At 34.5% G+C, this 14,565-nt stretch overlaps 1 protein-coding gene across 2 annotated transcripts in view; it reads left to right on the forward strand.

The window, feature by feature from the left end:
- Nucleotides 1-8,552, forward strand: part of LOC107069286 (ankyrin repeat and sterile alpha motif domain-containing protein 1B) — a 114,164-nt gene extending 105,612 nt beyond the window's left edge. The window contains exon 18 of one of the 2 annotated variants that reach the window (XM_089170231.1): nt 7,560-8,552. In XM_089170231.1, the coding sequence (XP_089026357.1) occupies nt 7,560-8,114 (555 nt within the window). In that variant the 3' untranslated portion in view covers nt 8,115-8,552. The remainder of the gene's footprint in view (nt 1-7,559) is intronic. The other variant, XM_089170230.1, reaches the window with a different exon arrangement.
- The last annotated feature ends 6,013 nt before the right edge of the window (nt 8,553-14,565 follow it).

The following is a 14,565-nucleotide window of genomic DNA, read 5'->3' on the forward strand; positions in this document are numbered from 1 at the left end:
GCTTAACAGACGTTATATAATTTTTTGGAAGTTTTTCGATTAAATTGCTTTTAGGAATTAGGATTAATTTTTAACTTTTGTTTCTTTTAAATATTAATTAAAGTAACGTAAATCTTTAGCGAAGTGGTAAAATATTCGTTTAATCGTTTGATTTTTCTCTTTTTTTTTTATTTCTCCTGTCAAGGTGATTTTTATCGATTTGATATCGTTCGTTGAAACTTCAAAGGATGTTCAAGAATGCGTGTAATCGTGTGAAATAGTCAGCGTTAGAGATAAACAAATAGTGGGAGAACAGAAATCATCCCTCTTTTCGTCCGAATGCGAGTTCCTATCAGAGTGGCCGATAAATACGCCATCGACGCTTATGGTGGCCTCATTATGGCGCTTACATTTGTAACGAGTCATTATATAGCCTCGGAGACCAAGCTTGTTCCTTTCTTGCTTCTTTTCAACCCTATTTTCTTCCCCTGGCCTTTTTCTTATTCTCTTCCATCATGTTTTATTCGTCCCTGTTCTTCTCTTTATCCCTTCTCCTTTACTTCACTCACCTTAGATATTTCATTGGCGTTGCTCATACGTGCTAAACCTCTTCGAACGAGCGATATTAAAATGCCAAGAATATTTTCACTAAGCCATCGCCCGACGTGTCTGTTATACTCGATTTACGGTTTAGCTTTTTCCCCAGTGAACATAATGAGAACACAAATGATTCGAATATCTTGCTTTTTGTTTCATTTGAAACGAAATGTAAATGAAAATGTACTTTTTCAAATTTTGTAACGTTTTATTTAGAATTTCTTAAAAATTTTTCAACAATTTTTGAATAAGTATGAACTTTAATAATCTCTTTTATTATAAATAGTATTTATACATTTTTTTGTAAGAATATGCTTTTTGAATATTTAATCGAAATAAAAACAATAAGGACAATAACAAGATTCTCGTGGCTAACGCGTTGATCATAAAATTCAAAAAGTTGGAAACGTCTAAGAAGATTTTCGAAGCTGTCACTTTTCCCACAAGGATTTTCTTATCAACTCTGTTCTACTCTTCGTATCTGTGGTAGTCATTTTTGCGATAAAGAAAAATAACTCAATTAAAGAATTTCCATGAATTTAGCGTTTGCCAAGAGGGGATACATATTTATGATTTGATCGTTCTCGTGCGAGAAATTTGAATCGAATCAGCGAACTGAGAGTGCTCGCTTTCAAGTCTCTTCTTCCCTTTTCTTCTTCGTTCATTTTTTTCTCTTCTCCCTCTTTATTTTTCTTTCCTTCTTACCTATCGAAGAAATGTGCCGAACAAGTTTCGTTCGAGTGACAACTAACTGCAAAGAAGTTTCACGCCGCTTTGAAATATTTCTTTTTTAAACGGATTATTCTTCGGATCGCATGAATTCAATGCGGACATTATCAGATATTTTTTTATAAACCGTGGAGATATTTTATAATGTAATGTTTGAAATAAAATTAAAAAAGAACGAAAAAAAAGAAAACAAACAGATAAATTCAATATCTATTCGATAGATAATCGAGCAAACTTTTCTTACGCATTATGCATATATAACGTGATAATATTCAATTGATTTTTCTCGTTGATCGATAAACATTTTTCGGATATACGTGATTAAAATTATACAAATTTTTAGGAAACTTTAAAAATAGATAAAACCAACAAAATTGTGCAAAGATTAATTAGAACTGTTAATTTCACCGATGATTTCTTTTTCTTGATCCTTGATGATGCCATTTATTTATGGCTTTCCTTACCAAAAATCTTCAAACTTTCCGCGTTATTCAGAAAAATAGGGTGGATAATATACTAGCAGGTTGGTCGTAATATGAGAAAAAAAATAGAGACACGTGAAAGGACAAGAAAGAAAATAAAAAGGTAGGAAATAAAGAGAGTTAGACATTTCTTTTGGTGGACGAAAGGAAAGAGGATAGGTAGGGTGGAGTGAGAGGTCAGGGGCTTGTAGGATAGAGGAAGAAACGGAAAAAAGATTCTAGAACGATCAAAGGGACAGTGGTAAAGGTGCTTCTTCTTCTTTTAGTCGTATCCTCCACTTTTACTCAATGTAACAAATTAGAGAAAAAAAAAAGAAAAAAAAAGAAGAATAAATATTATATGAAATAAAAGAAAAGTAGGAAAGCAAAAATAATAAAAAAAAACTAACGCTGGTCCCTTTCGACGCTTTACTCAGCCACATCTCATCGCAATTGGGCTCGGCGGATAGAAAATTCTAACCTTCGAAGAGCGTTTTTCCTCTTTTTTCTCCTTTTCTCCAAGCTCCTTCACTTTCAGCAGCTAGCTCCTCGACACGTCAAGCAAGAATGGAAAGAGGCAACGCGTTTCTCTGGAGAGGTTGCAACGAGACGATTCTAGGGCGTGGCGTGTACCTACCTACATGAGAGGTAATTACCCCGTCCTTAGTCCGGCCTGTATGCGTTCGTGAAAAATACGATGGCGACGGCTGGTTAGAATGAGAAAGAGAGAGAGAGAGAGAGACCGAGAGAGAAAGAAACAGGGGAAAAAAAGAGATAGCGAGAGGAAGAACTTTGTTGAAAATGGGCGAGCAGAAACATTGCACACCACCGACCATCGTCTTTCTCTGAAAGAAGAAGAGGGTCGTCCTTTCTTCTTCTCTCTACCTTCTCCTCCACTTCTTTCTCCATCAACTCTCAACTCCTCCACCTCCGACTCGCGCTTTACGAGGGTTCAAGCGGATATGGAGTACCGACGCTACCTCATAGGGATGGGTAAAAAAGGAGGCGAGGGGAAAGATGGTGCAACGAGGGAGCGAAAGGGTCAGAAAAAAAAGAGAAAGAGATGGTGGGTTGAAAACGTTAAGAAAAGTAGAAGCGGATAAAGGAAAAGGACAACGGAGAAACGAATGGAAGAGAAGAATTTCTCCCTATTTTTCTCTCTCTCTCTCTCTTTTTTCTTTTACTCTCTTTCGTGTTTCTTTTCTCTTTTTCTTTTTCTCTCTCCTTTTCTCTGTATTTTTCTCTCCCTGGCACTCTCCGTCTGGGAGAGACCAACAGCAACGACGGCAGCAGCAGAAGCAGCGCCAGCGGTTGGATTTCATTTCGTCTTGTCGCTTTGATGTCCCTGATGCGTGCTGCTGGCCCGCTTCTGCCTTTTTAACAAACTCATCTCCTCGGCGACCCTTAATCTCCGTCTTTCGTACCCTCTATTCACCTATCTTTTCTTTCTCTTTCACAGCAGTCAACTTTCTACGCGTCATCCAGTGTGTGCGTCTTTTCCTTCTCTTTTTCTTCTCTTTCTCTCTCTTTCTCTTTTACCGTTATTACGTGTGCGCGTATCCACGCCACAAGCCACGACTTCTTTATATAACTGCAAATATCCGAACAGGATGCGTGTTACGCCATTTATGAGCCCTTGACTCGCGCTGTTTCCGCACGAATCCTCGTTCTTCGCTTTCCAAGATTAGCTATTTCTTTTTTTCTGCTTTTTACTTCTTATCTTCCACCCTTTTATCTTTCTTCGAAGGCACTGTTTTCTTTCCTTTTATTGCCTCAAAGTAAATTACTATTCTCAAGGATTTCTTTATCGTGGAAAATTAATAGAAATGAGAGCGGGGAACAGGAACTTTTCTATGAAAATAAAAAAAACACTATAAAATTTGAATACGCTGATGTAACGCGAATTACAAGAAGAATTAAAATCTCTATTACATAGTTATGATTATAAAATTTTATTCATTCGATTGAGCATGATTTTATATTTGATTAATAATACTGACTTATGTTAATATCATGAATGATCTTTCTATTTTACAATCGAGTAAAATTTTATCCTATTCATTATTTTTTATCTATTGATACTCACGAATAAGAACATCTGAAACGTTTAAATCCTTTCCCAAATTTATCCTTTACCACTCCCTCTTTTTCGCATAACGATTATTACCGGACTTTATTATTTCATAATGATCGACGTTCCTCGAGCAGAACATAGTTCGCGGAAAAAGGTCACATCCGCGTTGGGCTTGCAAATACGAGTTTCTTTCAAACCGACCAACCCCTATATCCCTTAGACCGTCGTAAATCGTTCTACGACCGTAACGCGTCTAAGGGACGATCGTTTTAATGTGCTTTACCACTTGGACGTAAGTCACATTTTAAAGAGAGAAATAAAGAGAAAGAGGGCGAGAGAAAGAAAAGAAAACAAGCAAATATCGTAAAAAAGGGATCGAAGAAGAAACGAGACCATGGTCATACAGAGAAGGAGTGTAAGAATCGTTTGCGTCTGGGATCAAAAGAATATTCCTATCTATACATAACTATTATATATGCATACAACATGCATATGTATAGAGAATGAGCCAAATAGAATATTTACAAACTATTTGTTTCAAAAACCAATAGCATAAATGATCAATGTTTTTTTTTTAGAACGATCTAGGATAATAAAAAAATGTACTATTACATTATCAAATAGTCAATTGTAAAATCTTATGATATTAATTAACTAAACAATTAAATTCTAAATCTGTATAAAATTCACTGAAAATAAATTGTAACATTTTATTTGGTTAACTGTTACGTATATATATAGTAGATATAGATGTATATTTAGGTATAAATGTAGATGTACATGAATGTCAGTGTAAGTGTAGGTGTAAAGAAATATTCGTGTGGGATCTGCCGCGTGCAAGCCGTCCTATCACCGCGTTATTAGCATGGAGGAGAAAACGTTTTCTGGGTCCACCGATATACATATAGACGGTCTGTACTAGCATCGTGTTAGGGGTTGGTAACGGGACGGTGTCCCGTAGTCGATATCAAGGGGTTGTTTCGACGAACGAAAAGGGAGATTTTAGTTTGGTGTGGACGAAGCGTGGAAGCCGTTTCCACCCGACGGGGGTCCTTGTTAGGGGCGAGGAACGACGACACGCAATCGCGTTCCCTAGGGTTCCCTTTCCCTTTTTTTTCTCTTTCTTTCTTTCTCTTTTTCCTCTTCCTTTTCGACGGCGAGATCGTAACATCGCGCTCGTTACCGCGTTACCGCCTTTTTCGCTCTCTCACTTTCTCCGCGGTTACTCCATTTTCTCCTCGTTTACGTTTATCGTTCCTATCCCCTAACTAAAAACCCCTTCTTCTATTCCTACTATTCTTACCACGGTTATTTGCGGTCACTTTAACCTATAAATGATATTTTATTACACCAACGAACGTATCTTAATTCTTTTCGTTCCCTACCTCTTCCGCCGTTCCTTTGGTTTATTATATTTCAAAAATTAACGTTTTTGCGTTGAAAATTATTTATCTTTTTGCATTAATAAAATTAAGCAAAGAATTATTTTTAGATTTGTATTTTTAGACAGATTTTGTTCATCTGTCTAAATTATTTAGATGATAAACTTTACAATTGACACGTTTTATTTAATAAATAATACTTTTCGTAATTTATTTATACGTTAAAAGGATTATTATGGTTATATATAATTCCGTGATCCTAATATTAAATATTTACATTGAAAGTTCCATGTATTCAAACACAAAAATAGTAGACATCTGTATACTGTATACTGTATATTCAAGTAATTCCCATTAAATTAGTAAGCAATAATATCGATTCGCGTTATATCTAGTGACGTATTCAGTGTTCGACGATGCGCGTTTATTCGATACCTCGAATAACGAGTTCGCGGTAGATATTGAATTCTACATCAATATGTTCTACCTGCTAATGTTGTATCTATTTCGTTATTTTTTTCCGTTACATAAGGTAAAAATCTTATGAAGAAAAATGGTTACTTTTTAATTAAAGCCATAGAATTTCTTAAACTAATTAGAATTTTAAGTTAAATATTGATATTTATTTTATTAATATTATATCACTTATGTTCAAACAAAAAGTTTCTATCTAATATTTATGCTAATCTGAGTTATATTGCTCGTCAAATAAATTTTTCATGGAAAAAATAAGATTTAAGAAATGCTTTTTCTCCATAAAAGAATAGATAATGAACTTTTCCTTAATTGTTTGTAAAATTTAAAGCAATGTAAGCTACATGAATCATTTTTAATGCCAAAAGTATAATCAGTGTATTTTACCTGAACCCAAACGTAAATAAAATACATATAAACCATACAAAAAAAGATGCAATATTCTAAATATTATCTAATAAATTATGTATATAACATAAACGGAAAAAAACAGAAAAAGATGATAATTTCGTCTAACATAAGAAGATATTTCGAATTGAAGTCGATATATATCAACCTGTCATTCAGCAGATTGCTAGAGCGACGATTCCAGAACCGATTTATCCATCCGTCTCTCCGTTGGATCCTAGGATTTCTCGAATGACTATATAGCAGTGTAGTAGTTGGTCGGATCGATCGGAAGAGCTCATTCGAGATTGCACGAGGAAACGGTAGTAGATTTGGTCGGTACATAGGCAGACACGGAGTCGATGCTTCTAACAGGCAGACTAGTATGCAGGTAGTCAGGTTGTTAGGTATATGCGTAGGTAGGTAGGTAGGTAGGTAGGTAGGTTGGTAGGTAGGTTGGTAGGTAGATAGGTAGAATGTAGATAGATAGGCAGGGAAGGCAGCTTGTATTAGGCCGTTTGGCTGCCTGACTGGCTGACTGGCGGGATGGTTGGCTATCGAGCGACGCCGATGCAATTCCAATTCCTGGCTGTCAGCGGCAGAGCTGCGGGAGACGCGTCCATTCGTAATCAGCCTCCCGTGAAATCCTGTGCCTCCCCCGGCTCTCCCCGAATGAAACCAACTTCGCATCTCTCTCTCTCTCTCTCTCTCTCTCTCACTCTCTTACTCTTTCTCACTCCTATTCTCTCCTTGTCTCACTTCATCTCGTCTGTTGTCTCTTATTCTCTATCGTTCACGATCTTTCTCTTCTTCTTTTTCTTCTTTTCCTTCTTAATCTTCTTCTTCTTTTTTTTGTCGTTTTATTTTTTAATCTATACCTTTTGCGATCTTTTACTTTCTTATACTACTTTCTGATCTTTCTTAAATTTTATATATACTATATATATACAATGTTAATACATTGAACTTTGCCAATTGAATTTTTCTTTCTTCTAGAAATCAAAGATTTGAAGCTGTTCTATTATGAACATCATGTAGATGTTAATATCGAGAAATAACCTAATCGTCCATTCGAAGTTTAATTGTAAATTTACGATAGATCAAAAAAGTTATATTTTTTTTATCTGAAAGAAAAATTATACGGGTTTCTAGAAGAAACTTTAGGGTTACGTGATAACCAATCGAAAGGAAATCGGCTTATAACAATTTAGAACGTGATTGTTATCGAGCAGAAAGAAAAACGGATAAATTGTTTCGTACATAGCTCTGCGCACAGCATTTATCTTTTTCCAATAGTACATCTTTTTCATTGTAGATGTTGTTGATGTACGCACGTAGCTATAACTTATATATATATATATATATATATATATATATATATATATATATATATATATATGTGTGTGTGTGTGTGTGTATAAATCCATACATTGAAATATGTGAACTTATATACCATGTAGCCTATCTCTTTTACAGAAGACTCGCGCTCGATGCATTCGAGAAAAGAGAAGAAGATGTGGAAGAAGAATCATAGGGGTTGAGGAAGAGGAAGATGAGGATTCGAAAAAAAAGAGAATGAAAAAGAAAGAAAAAAAGAAAGAAAGAGAGAGAAAAACCCTTATAACGCACGACAATCCGGCGGCTTCGTTTGCTTCGATGGCTTTTAAAAGATCCCCCGAGATTATTACTTTTTCCTTTTCTTTCATTTTCATTCTTCTGTTATTATTTCAGAGGAGCGAGCGGCCCCGCTCTGCCGATGGTGCCGGCGTTGCCTCCACCAACGATGACGTAGATCCTGCCTGGTGTTTGTTCGTGCGTGTGCACGTACGTATAGTATACCTACCGGCAACAGCCGTTGTCGACGTGCTCGTTTCTCTGGACCAGGTTGAGCTAGGCCGAGCTTGTGCTGGGTTGGATGCGTGGAAACCATGGACGACTTTGGGTAGGCTCGTTGGTTTCCCGCCGCGACTATCGGCGTGCATTCAAGCTCACCGTCATGGAAGTAACGTCGGGACAACGGCAGCGGCCTGAACGGGAATGAGGACGGGGATAGAAAGAGAAACACAGAGAGAAAGAGAGACACAGAGAGAAAGAGAGAGAGAGAGAGAGAGGGAGTGGGAGATCGGGAGAGGATGGAAGGTAGAGCAAGGCAACACCAGATGCTGCTAGCCTTCCCGCTCGCCCCTTTTACTTCTATCTCGTGTCGATACTTCTCGGCTCTTTTGCCTCTTCATTGACGAAGAACTCGCGTATGCCGCAGGTGAAAAGAACCTCCGTATTCTATATCTTGATCGATGCTTTACCTAAAAGCTGATTTCGATCTGTGATCCTACTCCTACTCCTCCTCCTCCTCCTCCTCCTCCTCCTACGAACTTTTTTTTTCGAAGTTTGTGACTGTTTTCTTACTTCCCTAGTACTTAACCGTCTTATCAAATTTCAACGATTCTCATAATCTTTCTTTTGTTATCATTTGTGTTATACAATCGTAAGGTATTTATGTTTTTTATTTCGATTTATTTATTTTATTTTTTATTTTGACTTCGTTGTTCGCTACATCCTTTTGTTATCTTATAGTTCGTGTAATTCGATGGTATATGATAAAAAAATGTATATCCTTCGTCTCTAAATGATCTTTCAAAAAAATATGGGAGTATAAAAAAACCCGATGAACTCCACGCTTCTGTGATCTCCTTTATCAGGATATAGGCCGCAAACCACAATGGCAAAAGCTGAATTTCATTATTAACTCCGAGCGATTTCTTACAATGGTAGATTTAGTAAGGGTTGTCCCATTACCTACGGTTCATCTCACTCGAGGTGCAGGTAAGTACAGGTGTGGATATCGCGAAGTTAAATCCGGTAGCCAAGTAAGAAGGGGACGGTTCGAGCGTGTATAATCGATCTCTTTTGTCGGCTGGAAGGCATTGAAGTAGGCGTTTTAATAAATTTCTTTAACTGTTAATGTTTAAAATTAAGAAAAGAAAAATAAAGGAAGAAATAAAATAACAATCGAAATCGAATTCTTTCACTAAACTGTCTACATCTATATACGACAATTGCATATATTTTCTTTCTTATAATAATAAATAAATTTTATTTATAAAAGACAAATTTGAACAATTTGTAATTGGAATAATCTATAGGAAACGAAACAAAAAAAATTTTCTTTAGATACAAAAAGCGAATAACAATAATCGTAATGTGTAGGTTTCTCTCTTTCTACCGTTTACGTTACCCCCGAGATTACCTAATTCAGTCGACGGCAGCCACGGGTCGCCGTCATTGCCAACCCAAGTTTATGGCCCAGACCGACGTCCATAAACTGTACAAATGGTAAATCTACCGTAAGATCATCCCAGCCGAAAATGATGTATCGTGGGTTCCGCGGAACATATACAGAGAACCGGCCAAGCTACCGGCTTGACTTCGCTCCGAGAAGCTCGTGATAGTGTATGAGGAAAAGGGGGAAATAAGAGAAATTCGTAAACCAAGAAGAGAGAGTTACTTGTTTCAATGAAGCTAACTCTCTGCTTTCCTTATTTTTCCTTCGTCTTGTCAGCGTCCTTGTTTAGAGATATATTGTGGGTTTTACTTTGAGTTCGATAGATCAACACTTTTTCTTAATAGTATCAATATTAATAATAATTACAAATGGTATATACTATAATATTTTTGTGATAATATATCAATATCATTGAATTACAACATTAGAAGATCTTGTTGTTCTCAAATCGTATAATATTGAGGTAAGTACGGATTGCTGCAGTTGGCACGTCTGCGAGTAATACGATGTCGATGTCAAGTGAAGATGGGGGCAGAGTTAAGCAACGAGGAGACATGCCACCAAAGAGAAGGTGTAGGTAATCTTCGATGTACGTACGTACGTGTCGGCACACGTGCAGTTTCGCACGTATACCAGTCATTCCCGTCGATGGCTTTGTCAGATTGATTACTACGCTAGAGCGATAATTTGTCCACGGGTTGCTTGTGAAAAGCCGAACAAGATGTCTAATACGGGAGAGAGAGAGAGAGAGAGAGAGAGAGAGAGAGAGAGAGAGAGAGTGAGAGAAACGTAAAAGGAAGGGATATTTGATATACAAGATCTTCTAAATTTTAAATTTAGAAGAAATTATTACAATCTGATTTTTAATTTGTTACAATCATTCGTAACAAAATTGTTTGGATGTTTTATAAACAAGTTAGAGTTTGCAAAACAATGAACTATTTTCTATTTGGATCCATTTATCTTCCTTATTTATTTTTTATTGATACAGAGAAGATATTATTTGTCAATATAAAAGATGAATAGAAATATTAGGATTTATTTTCCGAGATAGACCATTATATAACTTTTGATGTAAAAGTGTCACTATTGAAAATATTAGGAATGATACTTCCAATAAGTTTCATGGAGCATGAAGGAAACGAAACGGAGGATCAGTCTCTGGTATCACCGCGAGGATAGGAAACGTAGCTTTTCAAAGCTTATCTTTGTTACAGTGCAGAGCCGTTACATAATGTTCGACTTAACCGAATAGTACGGGTTGCTGATTTATTTCCGCTTCGACCGTTCGAATTGTCAGAAGTATCCATTTTCCTCTTTATCTATTTTTTTGTTCCTTCAAATAAATTGCAATAAAGAACTGTTGTAAACATTGATTAATTATTATCTCGATAAATGCAATGATAATTATTTCTTTATTAATCGTGATCATTTATAAATTAATTAATTTCTTGCAATTCGCGGAATTATTATTCATAGGTAATAAAAATCGAGGTTCACGAAATGTCATACTTTTAATTTATAAAATAAATTTGTATCACACACGGTTGGTATCTCTATTATATTCACAAGTAACGTGATCTATACGAGATTTTGAATGACCAATGTGTTATATTTTCACAAATGTTTTAGTAAACTATCGTTCAAGATTAGAAGCCAAATGAAAATTAAACTGATCGGTCGTTACGCCGATTGATTCACTCGTAGGAAGTGCGCTAAGCCAAGGGATTTATGTTCTCTCCTAATTGCTTGATTCTCTTATTCTCTTTTCTCTCTCTTTCTCTCTGTAGCTGGCCGCCTGTCTTTGTCAGTCACCTACATCCCTTGGTCCTGACGTAGGAACGCTATTATCCGAAGGGCTATCGTCCTTACAAGATTGCTTAGACGTCGAAGGGGAGGAACTGATCGTTTTAGCAACGTGTATGAATTAGTAGGAATTAATTGCTGGGGATAAGAGTGGAATGGTAATCCAATCGATAGTTTATCTCTATAAAATTTTTCTTATAGATTTTATTTCATTTATTAAATAAAAGTTACTAATTGGATCTCTTTTTGTAAATTATAACAATATTTGTATTTATGGATAGATTTTTTATCATTATTATTTATACTTCTTTAATAATATTTTTTTTATACTATATGCATCTATAAACTATAAAAGATTATTCTATAGAAGTTTTAGCAACTGTTTTAAGCTATAAATTGACTTATTTTCGTAAATTAAAATTTTTTTCAAAATATATTATGGTGCTGATATCTATGGATTATGATACTAATTATTGTTTGTAATATATTGTAATATATTCTGAAACGAAATCGATTGTAGATAATTTAGTTGAAATCTTACTATCAAATGGTCTTCGAATGAATTTTACCGATAGAGCAGTAAAGGTAGGAAGAAACTTAGTAACATTGTTATTTGCAAAGATATTTCTAGAATTTATATTTTATTCTTGTTAAATTAAAATTTTTGAAATTATATAACATAATTTACATAATTTTTATATCGGTATGTAAATTTCGTGTAGTCGATGTATCACATAAGACGACTATCGATTTTTAATGAGTCTTAGCTTCTGTTGGTATTAACTACTGTTGGTAATATTACTGAATCATAAAAGTGGTAGATAATGTAGATTACTGTTTTATTCATTGTAAGTATTGTACGATTGCAGAAATTTTGGTTATCAGTTATTAGTATGTCTTTTATTTTTTGAAAATAAAGTTACCTACTATTAGTAAAAAATTGACTTATCAAACGATATCGACATTTTTAATGTAATTAATTTTAAAATTGTTTACGAAAATATAATGCTTCTATTTTATTACATTTTATTTATATGATGATAATTCTTACAATTTATTGTAGGACATTAAATATTTTAAAATTTAATAATTAAAAATATATAATATCAAAAGAGTTATTAAATCCCTTTAAAAAACGTTCAATCTTTAAATTTGGTTTATTGCATAATAGACAATACAAGTGAAAGCAATTTTTGGAACATTAAATTTGTAATTATGCAACGACGGCATAAATGACGGTGCACTCATCCATTTCAATATCCGACTAATATATGCCAATGAGATTACCTTTACCTGCCCTCTCAAGCTAATCAGTATGCGAATCATGAGTTGGTTACTCCTTCAACTCTCGAAGCTTTAACTCAAGGCTGAAGCAAAGTCGTTGATCGTATCTTAGGGTTGGTGCTGTTACACGTGCTGACTTTTGATCTCAAAACTAGTAATATTCACCGATTTGAGGAAACGGAATATTTGATCGATCGGGTAACAAAATTCTTTTCGTACGGCAATTCGTAGGAAATTTGAATATTTGTACGTGATTTAGAAAGAACGGGATCGAGGAATGTAATCATCTGAAAAAGTTTGCTGTCAGTTCAGCAATGTTATTATAAGATTAATCTTACTAATGTCATCATCTTATAACCATATAATATTATTATTTTTGTTTTGTTTTATTTAAAAAGGCCGTATCAATTTTATTGCAGACTATATAGTAAATTTTTGAATAAACACATTAATCGTTAGAGATTAACAATCCTTATTTATTAATTTTGAATGCGTAGTAATCAGTATTAAATACGATTATGAAATAAATTTCTGCAATTTCGTTGAAATATAATGTAACGAATATCGGGGTAAAAGAAAAACGGTAACACGTTGTTGGCTGGATAATCGTAACATGGCATAATGCAACATTCTACTCAAGATTTTCAAATTAGTGGATTATCTCACACAGTGGAAACTAGTTGGTGCTACAGCTATATAAGGCGCTTAACGTCCCCGACACCGGCTGCATCAAGTGGTTCACACGGCGTTAAGCGTAATCATCTCAGTTTCCTCCTCCTATTCTCTGCGTAGCACGACTTAGACGAGGAAGGAGGGTCGCTTTGCGATTTACTACCGGCTTGCGGTGACACTGACGAACGACAACGGTACGTTGACGTGTCTCCTACTGTTGTATCGGTAAGGATACCCATGGAAAAGGATTGTAAAATGGAAAAAATGAGAGAGAAAGAGACATATATATAGAAAAATTTTTATCGTTGCAACGAATACGATTTTGAGAATATTTCTAAAATAAATGATATTGCTTATGATTTATCAAGCTTTACTTGCATCCTAGTGTTTTCTGTATATATTTACCAAACGAGATATAAAAATGATTTACTTATCGAATTCTCGTATATGTACCTAACTTTAAATGAAAAAAGTACAGAAATTGAATGGAATTTAAAAAAAAAAATAAAAAAGAAATTATAAATTATATTATGACAAATCTAGAACGATAAATGTTATTTTACATTACCCGGAGATATTATTTCAGGTAGCATGATGTTATATTTTATCCGTTAACGTAATAGACTTTTTTATAGTGACTAATAGAGTGAAATTATCTTTTCGAAAAGTCTGAGGTAATTGTGTATGAAAAAGTTAGATTGAAACGGAGACTCGCTTACCTATATGCATTCGTGCGTAAAGAGACATTTCTTCAGAACAAGTAAATAACTGATATTACAAATTATAAAAAAATGCTGCATTTCTTCTTAACAGTTTTTTTTTCTTTCGATAACATGTTATCGCTTAAGAATAAATCGTTTCACTTTAATATACATAAGGCAAAATCTAGATAATCATATATGTAAATATTTCATAGTATCTGTTCATTATAGAAACTGGTCAAATGACAACTATAACTAATTATGAAAGTGAATATGAATTAAACGAAATAAAATGTATTTACACATTAAATAATTTTATTTTTAAATATAAATCTCTATAATTATCCCAATAAGACATAACAAATACCTATCAATTACTTGTTCAAAAATAAAAATGGTAATCGATATCAAATGCATGATCGAGTCTCGCTTATATGATAAGGGGACACAACCAATGACTATAGCTAAAGCTATTTTCTTAATCTAATAAGAAATTGAGAAATTGATTGTGCGATATGGTTAGTATAAATGCAATTGATAGATTGCTCAGCGAATCGATAGTTATGTGGGGGAGGGGGATGATATTAAGACGAAATAATCGATTATATTTGTATATAAAACGTGCGATAGTTTACGTCTATTAATCATTTATTTGTTATATTTTAATTGGAGTTGAAATTTGTTCAGGTCGGATAATTCAAAGACAATTCAAGAAAGGTTGAAAAAGTATGAAACG

This window comes from Polistes dominula, unplaced genomic scaffold, assembly GCF_049000335.1.
Source record: "Polistes dominula isolate Pdom_NZ unplaced genomic scaffold, Pdom_raw_medaka contig_15, whole genome shotgun sequence".
Taxonomy (NCBI): domain Eukaryota; kingdom Metazoa; phylum Arthropoda; class Insecta; order Hymenoptera; family Vespidae; genus Polistes; species Polistes dominula.